The sequence below is a fragment of the Carlito syrichta genome, unplaced genomic scaffold (genome assembly GCF_000164805.1).
Source record: "Carlito syrichta isolate Samal-C Ts95f unplaced genomic scaffold, Tarsius_syrichta-2.0.1 Scaffold315831, whole genome shotgun sequence".
Lineage (NCBI taxonomy): Eukaryota > Metazoa > Chordata > Mammalia > Primates > Tarsiidae > Carlito > Carlito syrichta.
Genome location: NW_007259927.1, coordinates 749,000 through 765,624, shown reverse-complemented (window position 1 = coordinate 765,624; position 16,625 = coordinate 749,000). Strand labels below are relative to the sequence as shown.

The 16,625-nt window shown below is 36.5% G+C and overlaps 1 protein-coding gene across 1 annotated transcript in view; it reads left to right on the top strand.

The window, feature by feature from the left end:
• DSG1 (desmoglein 1) overlaps positions 1–5,223 on the top strand; it is a 32,967-nt gene extending 27,744 nt beyond the window's left edge. The window contains exons 14-16 of the mRNA XM_008073389.1: positions 178–250; positions 1,947–2,152; positions 4,153–5,223. Coding sequence (XP_008071580.1) covers positions 178–250; positions 1,947–2,152; positions 4,153–5,223 — 1,350 coding nt within the window. The remainder of the gene's footprint in view (positions 1–177; positions 251–1,946; positions 2,153–4,152) is intronic.
• The last annotated feature ends 11,402 nt before the right edge of the window (positions 5,224–16,625 follow it).

Here is a 16,625-nt window from a genome sequence, read left to right as displayed (position 1 = left end):
GAGAGTATCCAGAGAAGACTTTCTAAATGAGGTTCAGGTTTTGAATAAATTTCAAACTTTCCTAAATTGTATTCTTTTAGGAAATCTGAGGTAATATAATAAACCAAATATACAACTACAGGAAAAAAAGAGTCATAAGTCATTACAAGTGTAAAAATATTGTTTTTTGTCTTTTAGGATTTGGCCACTATATGTGTACCACAAATACCATCTGATAATGCAAATATAATTGAATGCATCGACAACTCAGGTAAGAAAAAAACATTTTTTAACTGCTCAAATGACTAAAAAATAACCCTTTTTTCTTTCTTTACATACTTTACTATTTTTGAAGATCTTGGTTTTATTTGAAAGTGTTTATATTTTTACTTTTTAAACGACTAATTTGTAAGTTAAAGAGTAAGGAAAAATCCACTGTCATTATTGTTATATGCTATATTTTTAAAATCTTCCTCAATCTCAAAGAGTACTTAGGAGATGATCTAATTAAGACCTCTATAAATAGAAGTGCTGAACTGTAACCATGAGTCAGTTTTGGCTGTATGCATGTGGTGTAGTTTCTTTTAGCACACAGGTAACACTGTATAAATACAATGTCCCTTAAAACAGAAGTCTAGACCAGTTCAAAGGCAGAAGCTAGGGAACAATTAGAATTTCACAGTAAGTGGATAGTTACCAGTCTAATAAAAAGGTAAACACATTTCTCAAGGTAAATGCATGCTACAGGTTAGCTTATTTTTTCATAGTAATCATTACTTTTCTACTTTGAACTCTTTAAAATATAATAGACATAGAAATATTTATAGCTTATAGAACTGGACCTTATTCAAAGAACTGGACACACTAGTCTTTAAGCCTATTTCTCTGCTTGATTTGTCCATTGCCATTAATAACACCACTGTCTCCCACCTCAAAAGCAGTAATTCATTGTTGACTCATATCTTCCTATTCATTGACACCCAATCAGTTCCCAAGACTTGTCAAATCATCAAATCCATCAGTATTTATTTATGCATTTATTCCCTCATTAAGTCTACAAATCTTTGTACAAATCTTCACCAAAGTACCGTGGTAAGCACCGGGGGTAACTAAACCATTGAAAAACACACTTTCCCCAAACTCAAGATATTTTGATTATTAAAGCCAAGGGACGCCTATGTCACTGTCAACATTCTCCCTTCCGTGGCAGTTCCATAGTCCAAGCCACCATTTTATCTCACCTACCTCAAATATTATAACATGTTTCTACTCACCTCTCACATCCAAGTGCAAACCCAAGATTCTGCACAAAAACTTTTCTACTCATATAGCCATGAACTCTTCTCCAAAAGCCAGCGATTCTCATGTCTTTCTCTGGATGCCTTGTGCTTCTAACAATACATTGGGGTATTCTTATACTATTTTGTAACTTTTTAGAATTTGAATATTTCTCTCTCAATTTTCCTCAAGTTGAAAACAAGCTCTTTAGGACATAGGCTTTTATAACTTCTCCACAGCCCCCACTTCTAGCACAGCATATTGTAGTAGCTCAATAGATAATTATCAAATTGAGCATGGTATACAGGGATGCCAATAAAAGTATACACATTTAAAGAGGTTATCTATGTATTACTTTTTGCAGTTAAGTTACATTATGGTAGTAATGTGTAGCATGAGGTCCACTTAACCATGTTTCCACCATTTTCTTTGACTGTTCTGCCCATTGCATGGTGATGCTAGCATTTATTTGATTAATGCCATCTTTTGTGAGAACGTCATACTTAAAATGTGTATGTTTTTTTGGCACCCCCAGTATTTATATCTCCTTTCTTTATGTATTATCTTCTTTCCATTTCTTTTCTCACAAATGCATACCTATATGAAGAAATCATACATTATAGTAAGTTTTTAACTTTGAGTTTATAATATACCAAAGAAAGTCTTTTTAATTTGATCAACACTTGTAGGAGTTTATACAAATGAGTATTGTGGCAGAGAAATGCAGGATCTGGGAGGAGGAGAAAGAACAGGATTTGAACTGACAGAAGGAGTTAAAACCTCAGGAATGCCTGAGATATGTCAAGAATATTCTGGAACATTAAGAAGAAATTCTATGAGAGAATGCAGAGAAGGAGGTCTCAATATGAATTTCATGGAGAGCTACTTCTGCCAGGTAAGATCCCTAGCCACGTGTCTTTCTTACCCTACATGTGTCTGCTGCTCTACTCCAAGCTTTCACTAATTCCCAAAAAAGGCATTGACAGGAATCTCCTAACTAGGTTCTCAGCCTTTAGTCTTCATGTCCAACAATCCAGATTATTGCTGACCTTAGCACTTTACTCCCCAACTTAAAAACAGCTAATGACTCCCAGCATGAAGTCCAAAGTCCTCAACATGCCAATTAATGCTTACAAACTGACCCCTCCCTCACATCTCCAATAAATCCTTGCCATCAGCTCCATTTTTTCTTGCACCTTTGCCTTCTTGACTGCAGACTTTTCACCTCTATGCCTTTGCCCCTCCTGGAGAACTGTATTCCATCATGTTTCTCACAAGCTCCTATCCATCTTTAGAGACCCAGTTCAACTATTACTGCCCCTCTGAGGTTTTTACCATTAACCCCCTCATCCAAAATAGGATTTAATGTTTTCTCATCTGTATTTCTGAAGTACTTTGCTTATACATCATATAGGACCAGTGCTAAAATTTGTCAGTTTACACATCTACCACCATTTTTAGTGTCTCATTCATATGTTTTCTACATTATATTTCCAGTACCTAACTCAGTGTTAGCCACATAGTAAATATTCAATAAGAGTGGACTCAAGAGCTTTAGTATACTTCCAGGACATTCTAGCTTCAGATGATGAGAAGAGCATGAAACCTAGAAAAGCAGCAGATGAGAATTAACTTTGTCATTTCTGGGAAGAGACACAATTGCTTATTGTTACACACCATGTGATAGTTAACGTTCAGGAAGTTCTTGTCTCTGATACTGACTGGAAATATATTTCTGTCGTTCTACAATCTGGCCTCAAGTGTTTTCATTATCTCCCCTAATGGTTTAGAGGGTGACTGATATTGTTAAATAAAATATTAATACAAGTTTTCAAAATAGCAATACAATAATAGGGCTTATTACAATTCATGGGAATACTTTCCACCCATGTCCCTACATATGAATGTTACTTTTATGAAAAGAAAAGTTCTTCCTCAAAACTCTTGTACTTACAGCTCCCTCTACCCAAACCAGTCTATCTACTTCACTCATTCTGTCGCTTCATTTCAATCTCTGGTCAAACATCACTTAATCAGAGGCTCATTCCTTGACCACCCTGTCTGAAAGAACAACCCCATCAGCTTCACTGTCTTTATTCTGCATCTGACATATGTTTTTATGTAGTGTGTGTCTCCCCCTACTAAAATGTAAGCCCTGCAAGAGCTGATATTGACTTACTTGACTATTTTTTAAAATAAAATGTCACAATAAGTAGATTTCCTATTAGGTATTTAACCTGAAAGTTTGCAATCCAGTATTATGAATAACAAAGATGAAATAAAAGTACACATGTCTATGGGCTTTTACTTTGAATTTACAGAGATTCTTTTTTTTAAAAAACTGTCTTTGGTCACCTTCAGTTTTGAAACCAAAAGTGGCACAGACCCACAGTCAAATTTTCCTGCTGCAGTGCTACAAAAACTGCATTGTAATAAAACTTCACAAAACCAATCATCTTCTCTCCATTAGAAGGAAAGAAACACAATCCTGAATGAACTTGAATCAACTATAAACTATCTTTTTTAGACAAAAAGATATACCCGTTTGTGTACTTCAAGTTCAACATTTTAATGTACCTCCTTCTAACTTGGATATAAAATAATTCAAGTGATTGTGTGTAGGTGGGTGACTTTACGTCCAAAGTGAAGTTACACACCAGCCCGTCTAAGTATATTTTTTAAATCAAAACATTATTGGAATTATAGTTCAAATAATTTCTAACTAAATTATTTCAAGCAATTTAAATGATTTTAAAACGTTTCTAGTAGATATTAGAATTTTGTTTTACACCTTTCTCTTTGGTAGAGCTCTACAAGAAAAACTAATGGTAAACACTCTTCTATTATTGTTATATATATTCCCAATTTCATTTTCTCTCTCCTCTGTAAATCCAGAAAGCATACGCTTATGCAGATGAAGATGAAGGACGCCCATCCAATGACTGTCTGCTCATTTATGATATTGAAGGTGTGGGCTCTCCTGCCGGCTCCGTGGGTTGTTGTAGCTTCATTGGAGAAGACTTGGATGACAGCTTCTTGGATACACTAGGACCTAAATTTAAGAAGTTGGCTGATATCACCCTGGGGAAAGAAATTGCATCCTATCCAGACCCTGATCCTTCTTGGCCACCCCAGAGCACGGAACCAATTTGCCTGCCCCAGGAACCAGAGCCATTTGTTAGTGGACATCCACCCATCTCCCCGCATTTCGGCACGACTACAATAATGTCTGAGAACACCTACCCCTCCGGACCTGGTGTACAGCATCCTATGTCTATTCCTGATCCTCTGGGCTATGGTAATGTCACTGTGACCGAGTCTTACACCACCTCTGGCAATCTGAAGCCCTCTGTCCACATTCACGATAACAGACATGCATCAAACGTGGTGGTGACAGAGAGGGTGGTTGGCCCAATCTCTGGCGCTGATTTGCATGGAATGTTAGAGATGCCTGACCTGAGAGACGGGTCGAATGTTATAGTGACAGAAAGGGTCATAGCTCCAAGCTCAAGTCTACCCACCTCTCTGACTATCCCTCATCCTAGAGAGCCTTCAAATGTGGTAGTGACAGAAAGAGTAATTCAACCAACTTCCGCCATGATGGGCAGTCTGAGTATGCACCCAGAGTTAGCCAATGCCCACAATGTGATTGTGACAGAGAGGGTTGTTTCTGGCACTGGGGTAACTGGAATTAGTGGCACAGCTGGGATCAGCGGAGGCGGTGGTCTAGGCAGCAGTGGCCTGGTTGGCACCAGCATGGTTGGAGCTGGAGTAAGTGGTGGTGGCATCGGGCTGAGCAGCTTGGGTGGAGGTGGGGGCCTGAGTAGCAGCATGGGGGGGGCAGCCACCATGGCCCACATGAGAGGCTCCGCTGACCATCACTTTAGCCAGACACTTGGATCCGCCTCCCCTAGTACAGCTCGAAGTCGAATCACAAAGTACAGCACAGTGCAATACACCAAGTAGTTAAGATCCCAGAACACTCTTTCAGAGTCATTGGGATTTAAATTTAATTCCCACCACCAAAAAACTAGCAGTGCAATTCATGACGCAACACTCAATACTCAGATCATTGAAGAGCAAAGTGAGAAACCACAATGAGAAAACTAAACAGAAACATTGCTGCGAGGGGAGAGTACTTCCTAGCACTGGCAAACTTTTTTCTTTTGTTAGGGCTAATGAGATCATGAACTAACAGTTGATCCAGGCAGGGTCTTCTTTGCCTCTCTGTGGTCTGTAGTATATCTCCAGCATGTAGAATAAATAAAACTCAGTCATGTAAAAGCACTGGCCTTAAGATGGCAATTGGCATCATTTTCCTTACTATGGTTTTGTTTTCGTTTTTTTGGTTTTTTGGTTTTTTTTGCCATGAAGTTCAGGCAAAATTCAAAAAGAACTAAACATGCGATATGTACTCATTTATGTGGGAAAAATCTAAAACATATGCCAAACATTCTTTCGATTCACAGATAACATAAATCAAGACCCAACCACAGATTCAGAACAGGGTTAACCATTAAAAATGTTTTTGGCTACTTAGTCAAGTCCACAAGCCACCAAGCTCTCCTACATTTATAAAAGCATTAGGTAAAATCAGATTCAACTTAGGAAATATTTCCTAAGAGGGAAATTCCATTAGAGAATGACAATAGGGTGAGATTTGTTCAGGGAAAACTGTCAGGGTCTGAGCCTGAATCTTAATTTGGGGTCTCAAGTTAACTCTCCTGTGGAGTCAAGGACTTTTCTGATTCTAGTTTGTGTTTAGTAGTAGATGTAGTCTTGAATATGGCTTACTGGTGAGGTTTGAGGAATAGCACATTCATTTCTCCCTTTACCACTGTGGTTATGACTTAATAAGGGAAAACTTGTAAAGCTAACTTCTCATATTGAAGCGACGCCTGACATGATTGTCATCACTAGTGGTAAACTGCCTTCCATGTAGGCACATGGGGACTGTATTTTGTTTTCAGATTTCATTTTTAGTATGTGTTATTCATTCATATCCAGCTCTTTATTACATTGCTCCTACATTAACATTATTTACTTAAACTGAGCTGTGAGAAAAAAAAAAGGCTTGCAGTATGGTTAAGCTTTGGGGAAATTTTTTTTAAGGGGATCGAAAAAAATGTTTCTAGGATATGTAAAATATTTAATGGGGAGGGGAAAGTTAGATAAGAATTCTTTTGTAAAGTAATACCATACTAATTATTAGCTTTGAGTTTAGTACATTCTTTTAACAACTCTCTGCTGACATTTTGCAGGGATCAATCAGGAACCTTTAACAGAGTTGATGATATTGTGTTGACAAGGAAGAAATAGTACCAGATAAACCTATTTTCTTAGTCTATTCCACATCCTAACTAGCATAAACTTTAAATTTCTGTTTCGATTTGTCAATAAGCTCTGATTTAGAGATAGTTTCCAAATTATATAGTATATTTTTCTAGTTTCCAAATTTAGTACCTATTTATGATAGACCATTTCTGTGTGTTTACTACATAGTGCCTCCTGATTTAAAATCTCTTTAAAAAAATCAAAGCATTCTAAGAAAAAGGTAAATTTACTACTGCATGGTAGAGAAATTTTTTCTTATTTTAACATTCAATATAAGCTTGCTAAATTGAAACTGGATATGACAAAATAAAGTTAGAAAAAAAATTGTGTCCTGGAGTTGTGAATTATATACAACTTTTAAAGATTTTCTCCCCAACTACTCACATTTCCTGTTGTGTTACAAGACTGAAAAATAGATATTCAAATTCTAACACTTGTCGGAGGAGGCTAGGAGTGAGTTATGTTACCTAGACCTATTTCGCTCTATATAATAGCAGATGAGGTTGATATTTTAAAAGCCACAATATACATTCTACTTTAACTCTGTAGAATATGTAACATTTTGAAAATCTGCATGTCAAAATGTGGAGGTGTAAATAAAGTAATTCAAAGAGAGTCTTTTATTTCTTTCTGCCACTTAGGGGGCTACATTAAGGATGGGTGAATTTTGCAGAAATAAAGCCCAAAGATAATTACTGAAGTATACTTAAGTATGCTTGGGTCCAAGAGTTTGAAGGAATTCAAATATTTATCAAATATTTAGTTAATTAATTAATCAAAGGAAATGGTATCTGATCACAGGAAGCTTATTTGTTGTTTTGATATGACATATCATCATAAGTCTTTTCTTAAGACACCAGATACCTTCTAGAGATATTTTTTAGGTTGCCTAACAAACAACAGAGAAACCATCTTTAATAACTGCTATTGTTAAGATCCATTAGTTATATAAAATCATGGAAGATACAAGAAAAAAATGGTAGTATTAGTAATCTATCTTTCTAGGAAAATACTTTCCAGTCATTTTTTTTTCAGCATTGTACACTGATGTTCTGTTTAGTCTCAAATTTTAAAATTAACTTTTCGAGACATCAACCATTCTAACAGTTATTTGAAGGTATTTTATTTTTCAATGAACAGCCTTTGACAAAATTTTACTCTTTTCTTTAGATACTTTAACTCATATACATCATTTCATAGATCAAGAAGAGATATAGAAATCATTTTATAAGTGAATAGTTATAATTCAGATCTGAGCACATTTTGTTAACTTGCTTTTAACAAAAGAAAGAAGAAAGAGATAGTAATTTAATGTCATGTATATGTAGTTTAAAAACAAACCATATGTTTATAAAACATCTGACTTTCTAAACAAGTAGTCCTTAGGGTCAAAATCAGTGTACCATAAAAACTTTATCACTTAGTATCAACCAAAATACCATCTTGAGCTAATTTTGGCTTTAAATGCCAGATACCTCAGCCACATATTATTTACCTCTAAACATGCTGCCTGATGTAAATGTATTTGCACTGAAATTTTTAAAGAAAAAGTACATAATTAGGGTTTTTTTATATAGCTTTACTTGTGTAAAAAGTTTTTATTGTCATAATTTTTACTCAAGGAAAGGGTCTGACAAAGTTTTAATTACATATCTTCAAAAATTACATTTTCACTCTAGTAAGTAGATGTTTTTATTTATTTCTGCATTTATACCAATAATTCATTGTCAGTCAAAGTGTAACTACCCTTTGGCTTTAATAGGAGGTTGGAGGTGTCATGATCATTAACAAAAATGGCCATGGCTATTTTGGAAAGACATTTAAAGCCCAAAACTAACTTGTAAAAGTATTTGGCACATTCTTATTTAATACATTCCAAACTTTTTGGGGATTTCAGGTTTAAAACTCACTTCACATTGCACTAGAGTACACCAGTTCAAGGTAGATTGCTAGTACCCATGAGGTCCAATCTGTCTTCCAGTTCCAGATTATTCAGGTTACATTAAGATGAAACTTGAATCCATCAAATAATTTAAAAACACTGAGTACACTTGTTTAAATGTCTACATTCCTCCCAATTTAGTTATATTTGAATTAAACACCTTATCACTAAACTGTACTTAGTCTAGCTTATTTTTCTTTTGCTGTCTATTTTACACTCATTTTTAAACTCATTTCTGGTGATATTTAAAACAAGGTACTTTTCTTCAGATTTCAGTATAAAAGTTTTTGGTGTATTGGGTGTTAGTTTCTTGCTTGGTCATCAGTTGGCTATTTTAAGTTGGTTTGTAATTTCCAAAGAGTTATGTTTACAGCAATAAAATGATTGATATGCCTTCATTATCTTTTTTGAATTGTAAGAGGGGAGGTTTTAGACTCTAAGGAATAATTAGAAGCTATCAAATCTAGTTATCACTTTCATCCCATATTGAAGGAAGAGATAATTATTTTATTTTCACAATGTTAAAATATATTCTAATTCCCCATTTTTTAGCTTTCTTTTTTATGTGACTGAGGACATTACTCCAGACTACACTTAGTGATGTCAGAGCACAGCCTTGACCAGATGGTTAGTGCCACACAAATGAACAGATGATTAAAGGCTTGTATTTTAAACTCTCATTTGATACTTTTAGCATCTTTATGCTTTTCCCTTTCTCTGTTTTACCCTCCACTTTTAAAAATTGTTGTCCACACCAGCATTTTATTTATTTTAAAATGGCTTTCCATCTTACTCTCTTTTAAAATCATACCCTTTCATCTTGGATGGAGTGCATCTCCTTTTTTGCTTTCTATTACCACCTCCTGACTATTCTCATCTTTGTCTTGCAAAAAACTTTACCCCTTTCAGACTCATGTAAAACCTTCCCTCTAGCCTCTTCTTCACAAGGTATTCACTTTTAAAGAAGACTCATATCTTGGCCTACAGTCTTCTGCAACTTTCGAGGGTGTTCACAGTAACTCAAATTTCCACATGAAGGAACCATTCAGCACCTGGGTTCTCATTTCTAGGCCTCTGTCTTTCCCACTCCACTCAGCCGCCATACCCTCGTGTGAAGCCAGCGCATCGGCACCGTGAATGCCTGGGTGTCAGATTCACAGCTTCTGACCACTCCCCCGTTATCCTCCAGCTGACTTGCTAACGATTCTGATCGTTGCCTCTTCATCAAAGCTTCAGTTTGTTAACTCCCACCACGTTCTCGCTGTCTGTGGGCTTCACCTCCCTCCTTCCTGATCTAGCCTCATGAGTCCAACTTGAGTCACTGCTTTGTGAATACCTTCAGCTTCCTGGCCCTGCTGTCTCTCCCGCATCGCAAACCTTTCACCTTCCATCTTTGTCTGCACACAGACAGCTAAGCAAATTATTCAAGTGAGCTGGCTGATTTTATTTTGAACACTCCATCTCAAATCTCCAATTAATATCAAATGCTTCCCTGCTTCTCTAATAAACTTCCCCATCTCATCAAACTAGATTGCTACAAAGCGTCTTCTTTGTCCTCGAACCTCCCACCTCTCCTCTTCCCTTCTCATTCTTTGTTGATGATTTAATCTTACTGTTCACTGAGAAAACAAAAGTCAGCTATCTCAAATGTATGCATCTTCCTCTGCCAAACCTACACACCCACCTGCAATTGCACCTGCCTTCTCCCTCCCATGGGCTTATTTCATAGAGTTAGTGGACAACCCATATGATAAGACAATCCTCCAGCTCCACTCAAGGTCTCAGCTTCTTCCCAGTAGTCTCATCCTACTCTCTATTCCTTGTCTCCTCTCTCTTCTCGCCTCTCACCTCTCTCTTCTCTCTCTCTCTCTCCTCTCTCCTCTCTCCTCCTCTTTCCTCATCTCTCCTTCCTCCTCCCTCCTCCCTCCTATCTCCTCCCTCCTCACTCCCCCCACCTCCGTCTTCTCCTTTTCCCTCTCTCTTCTAGAACATTTTCATCTATACTCCTCCCTGGAGCTACCACCTCGCTTATTTGTCTGTTTCATCAAACTTCTTGACGTTCATACTTTCTTTTCTTTCCCATGTTCCTTCAAACTTCAAAGTCCTCCATCAGTTCATTATAGTGACTCTCATCAATCTTGTCTAAGATCTATTCATTACCAAATACAAGGACCACCTTTTGCCATTCTTTCTTAACCTCTGGGAAGAATCTTTAAAAAGTAACTGTTCTCTTTTCCTTGAAACATTCTTCTTTTTTGGCTTTTATAACACTACCCTCTCCTGATATCTCTTGTATTTCATTGACTGTTCTTGTTCATTATCTTTTGCTTGTTTCTCATCTATCCAAACTTTAAATGGTGATGTTTCCACAATGTTTGGTCCCAAGCCCTCTTCTCTTAACACTCTATGCTATCCCTATGATATCAAGGTTCCTTTTAAATGTCCAAAATTAAACTTAGAATTTTACCTCCAGCCAGGCTCGGTGGCTCAGCCTGTAATCCCACGCCTTTGGGAGGCTCAGGTGAGTGGATTGCCTGAGCCCACAGGTTCGAGACCCGCCTGGGCAGCGAGACCTCATCTCTACAATAAATCAAAAAATCAGCCGGGTGTGGTAGTGCACGCCTGTAGTTTCAGCTATTCAGAAGGCTGAGGCGGAAGGATCGCCGGAGCCCAGCAGGTCGAGGCTGCGGTGGCCAGGAGCCACCACTGCACTCCAGTCTGGGCGACAGAGTGAGACTCCAACTCAAAAACAAAAAGAATTTTACCTCCAGAGTTCTACATCCCAATAATTATCCTATCTACTCATTACTCAAGCCAGAAATAGAGTACTTCTCCTTGGTCTCATTTTTTCTCTCACTGCCCCCCCCACCATTTTATCTTTTAGGAAGTCCTAGTGAGTCTATAACAACATATATCTCAAGCTATCTAATAGTTTTAATTCCCATCTGCCACCATCCAACTGCAACTGCCTCCTAAATAATCTTAGCTTCTATGTTGGCCTTTAAACAATTCTTTACAAATGAACCTATATGACCTTCTAAGATATAAATTAGATTAACACCCTATTTTATGAATTTCAATAGATTTTCACTGCTTGTGCAGAAAAGTCTATTTCTGGCCATTAGTCTACAACAGATGACTAGTAACCGAGAAAGTGAGAAAAAATGAATTAAGAAAATGTTTTGGCATTTACAAATGTTTTCCGCTCTGCATAGAACATTTTCTTTCTTGTCCTTCAGCTTTCAGGTAACAATTTAAATATTTCCTCAGATATTCTTTCCTAGCTGAATCTTTTCATTATTCATTCATTCCACAGGCATTTATTGAATTTCTAATAGTTAGACCAAACAGCGCAGTGGTGATACAACAGTGAACAAAACAGATAAAGCTCCTTATGGAGTTTACAAACAGTATGGAGTGAGGATGGTACAGGAAGGAATATGACAGTAAATGACCCAAAAAGTAAATATATAATGTGTTAGATGGCAATAAATGGTGAAGGGAAAAATAAAACAAAGTAGCATAAGAGAAAAAGGGCATGTACTTTTATACAGGGTAAAAAAGTCAGGGTTTGATTATAAGTAAAATGTGAGCGGAGACCTGAAGAACATTAAGAAGCAAGGCATGTGAGTACAAGGTATCTTAGAGAATATTCAAGAATGAACAAGGAGAACTGTGGGTGTGGAGAGAGTAAGCTGCAGGAGATAAGATCTGAGAAGTAACAAGGGTTGACTTTGAGCTTGGCCTTGCCGGACATTGTAAGAACATTGACCTGTTCTGAATGTAATGGAGAATTGGGGCTGAGAGTGCTCTGCTTAAATTTGTATTTTTAACAGGTCACCTCCTTACCTACAGTGCTGACACCTTTGGAAAGAATTCACAGAATCAACCAGTGGGTTAAAGGTTATTGCCAAAAATCCAAGAGAATAAGTAGTTCCACCATCACAGCTTGGTAACAATCAAGTGACAAAAACAAAACAAAACTCCTGAACAGGTCAAAAAAGTAACATGCAAAAAATTAAAAGGTCAGCCGGGCTCGGTGGCTCAGCCTGTAATCCCACGCCTTTGGGAGACTGAGGTGAGTGGATTGCCTGAGCCCGCGGGTAGTGAGACATCATCTCTACAATAAATCAAAAAATTAGCCAGGCGTGGTAGCGCCCGCCTGTAATTCCGGCTACTCGGAAAGCTGAGGCGGAAGGATCGCTGGAGCCCAGCAGGCAAGGCTGCGGTGGCCGGGAGCGGACACTGCACTCCAGTCTGGGCGACAGAGTGAGACTCCAACTCAAAAAAAAAAAAAAAAAAAATTAAATGATCACTGAGCAATAGATTAAATTTAAATCTCATTATAAATTGCCTTGGGAAATCTCAAGTACAAAGATTACAAACAGAGAATATTAGATTGATCAAAAAGCTTGAAAATGATGCCAGTTTCTAGTTATATTCTTGGTGACTGAGTTTAAATAAGACAAATTCCAGCTGACTCTGGCAGACTTACTTTTCCTAGCTTTACCAAAAAACCATACAAACTTAGTATATCCCAGCCAGTGTCTGTCATATAAAACATAGAGAGAAATGCTACTGCCTCTAGAACTTTCTCAGAACCACTCAGAATACCAGGCTCTGATTCTTACTAAAGTTTACATCTGGTTTGACCCAGAATGTAGTTTTTTACATTTTTTGAGGGAAAATATTTTGCTCCATTCAACTAATTAGATATCTCATTCAAAATGAGACCTGTGCTTGATAAATCACAGGACTGGGCTTCTCAGCTTGTTTTGATCACCGCCTTATATTGGGTACACCCAGAAGCAGATGGTAGCGCAGGATTAGAGGACAATTTCAGAAGGAGGCAAAGGAACCACTGGTGGGGAACTGGGATTTGAAACAAGGAGAAGAAAGCAACCAATGAAAGGTACACCATCAAATCAGTTACAACCATGGGCAATCCTCAGTCTCCAGGGAAGGCACAGTCCTCCTGGGGAAAACAATGGGAGCCAATGTTGTGCATGTACCACAGAGTAAAGCCATCTGAGAAATCAGGGATGCAGTGTATTTATGTCCAACAACTGCCATCAGTTAATAACCAAGGGCCACTTCTGGAGATAGTTAGTTCCCTGTGCCTGTTGCACTGGTGGGCAACATGGTTTGGCATGAGTGAAAAAAGGCAGCTTGGGTGGGTGGGCACTGAAATGACACAAGCAAAACATGGAGAGGACCTGTCAAGGCGTGTTACAGCTCTTGGGGTACTCTGCAGCACTCTGATAAAATAAACTGTGAGAAAGCTCAGAAATTTCCGATTTGATGGGCCTTTCTGGAGCATTCCTCAGCAAATAAGAATGGGTCATAAACTATTGATGGCTTAGGTAACAAAACCCAATTGTGTGAAATAAGAAAGTCTTCAGGCTTCCCCTTGTCATTAATTTGTATCTTCATGATTTTATATCATCTATATTCATTAGATGCTTGCCCCCCTTAGAATGTCTAGACATATAGGCATTCTGCTATAATACACGACTTGGCTTTGTTGTTAAAAGCTTAGGAGTGACCTGAATAGATCATTGGTTTTGACATCTATTTACTGACAGAAAGAAAGACTATTAATTTATTAAATTATCATTTTTTGTAAACATAACCCCGACATTTTGACAACTTATTACCAGTAACATCATGTCAATTCACTGAGACATATTCTTGCATCTAGTTTATTTTACAGGGACAACAAATCATATTGTCATTAGTTTGATATGCAATTAATTAAATAGCAAATTTTGAATGAATGTGTGATGCATGAAGGTCAACGCAGCAACAAGCAGAAACTCAATAATTGTTGAGCTCATTAATAGATGCAATGCATTTACTACTTATCATTCTAAAATCAATCCCGGCACTGACAGTCTATATGAGAACTGAGTCCCAAGATTGCATCGTATTGCTTGTCAAATTCCCATGACTCCAGATATTTGCTCTGAATTGCTCATTGGTGTGATGGCTGCTCTTTAAACTGATGGACAATATAATTTAATTTTGTTAGGTGATAAAATGTGTCTCGGCCAATTGTCTTACATATGTTTCTGGAAAAGATGATTTATGTAAAAATTTAGACTTAACTAGTTTTTAGTTACAATTATAGAGTAAACTAAAAAAAGTACTTTATTTTTTAAATAGGTAAACGTTTTTCAAATATTTGAAAAATGCAGTAAAAAAGAAGCCTCTAAAATTGGAACAGGAATATGGCTTTCTTCACATAAAAAGATTATGGTGGCAATAGAAATATGCTCTCAGAACTCTGTGAAGTTGACAAATAAAAACAGCATATAAGAGATCACCTAACAGATTAAATCAAATATATGTAAAGGTTCTGAACCTTTCCACGTGTTGTTTTCTAATTAAAAAATTAATAAATCTAAAAATAAGTCAAATAAGTTAATAGATGAACATTTTGCTTTATACATCATATTCTACAAACTTGACTATTGAGAATTAATTACCAGGAAAACTAATCTGCTTTTAATATAAGAACAAAAATAAATTTGATCTTGGAAAATTGGAATATAAACCTTGCAATGGGGAACTCAAGACAAGTGAAGTAATTAATAGGTCCCATTATTAATTGAATTCAGTCCTCCTTGAAGAAATCCTGGGAGCCTTCTGGCTGGACTTTTTTTTAGCAACACTCTTATCAACAGCCTAAAAGCCTTCCTTCTACAACATTATTGTTTGCAAAGAAAAGATAATGAATCAGATTTTTAAATGATGTATAAAATACAGGTAGAAAATCATTAGAAATGATGTATCATGAACTAGAGTGGCAAAGAAAAAGGGAAAATCATATTTAACTATTATCACTAAAAAACAGATTTTAATATATAGAAAAAAACAAATTAGATCCATGCCTCATATTATAGGTTTTAATAAATAGTAAATATGCAAAAGATGTAAGCACTAGAAAAGTCGAAATTCAGAACACCACTCAGGGAGAATACATTATGAAAGAATCAAAGAGAGTGCTTTGCCTAGCTCTGGGATTTTGTTATAGCAGCCTAAATGGACAAAGAAAAGAGTGAGATTTCACTAAAAGTAAATGATATGATCTTTCCGAATCTAAGGGTGTAAGCAAATTATAAATTATCAAAGAACATTCTTATAGGACCCGGTTCCACATCACTGATTAGCATAGGAGGAAGAGCTGAAAGTTACACTCCCTAAAGATGTCACCTTCATTTTCCATAACTGAGATTCATAGAAGTCTTTGGATACAAGGCAGGATTTAGGAGTATGAGGAAAGGTATGTAACAGCATGACCAACACACCCAACAGACCAATTCAACTAGATTTCATGAGTGAAAACTAGCTGAAACAACAGAAAGCAGAAAGAGACCTAAAAAGACTATTGATGTTGAAATGATCAAGCATTTACTACAAATAACTAAAAACCTGATAAAAGTCACATAGGTAGTGAGGCTGATCAAAACAAAAAAAAAAGCATAAATAAAAAAGAGCAAGAATTTTTAAAATAGGGCACAGTTATAGATCCCACAGATATTAAGAAAATAATATGAAGATATTAGAAACAAGTTGTCAGCCAATTTGTATATGTAGATAAAGTTAACAAATTCATAGCAAAAAATACAATTTACCAAAACCATTTCAAAAATCAAACTTTCAAAAAAACCATAATTTAAATCTTATACAACTCTTTGATGTAAGAGAATAAGACTGTACAATCCCCAACTCATTTTATAAGACTAACATCACCTTGATAACAAAATCCAACAATAATAGCTTAAGAGAGGAAAATAACATGCTACTTTTAGTGATGAACATGGATGGGAAATTTCTAAAGCGAATAGTCATAAACTAAATCTGGAAACATATCCAAAGTAATGTTGACTAAATTTAGGTTTATTGCCAAAAATTCAATACTGGGTTAACATTAGAAAAATCAATTCAGGTAATTTATATAGTAACATTAAATGAGAAAAATTATATGCTCTTCTCTCTATATATGACACATTTGCTAAAATACAACATGTACTCATGATAAACATTCTTAGCAAGTGAGTAAAATAAAATTTTTTAGCCTTATGCCTAA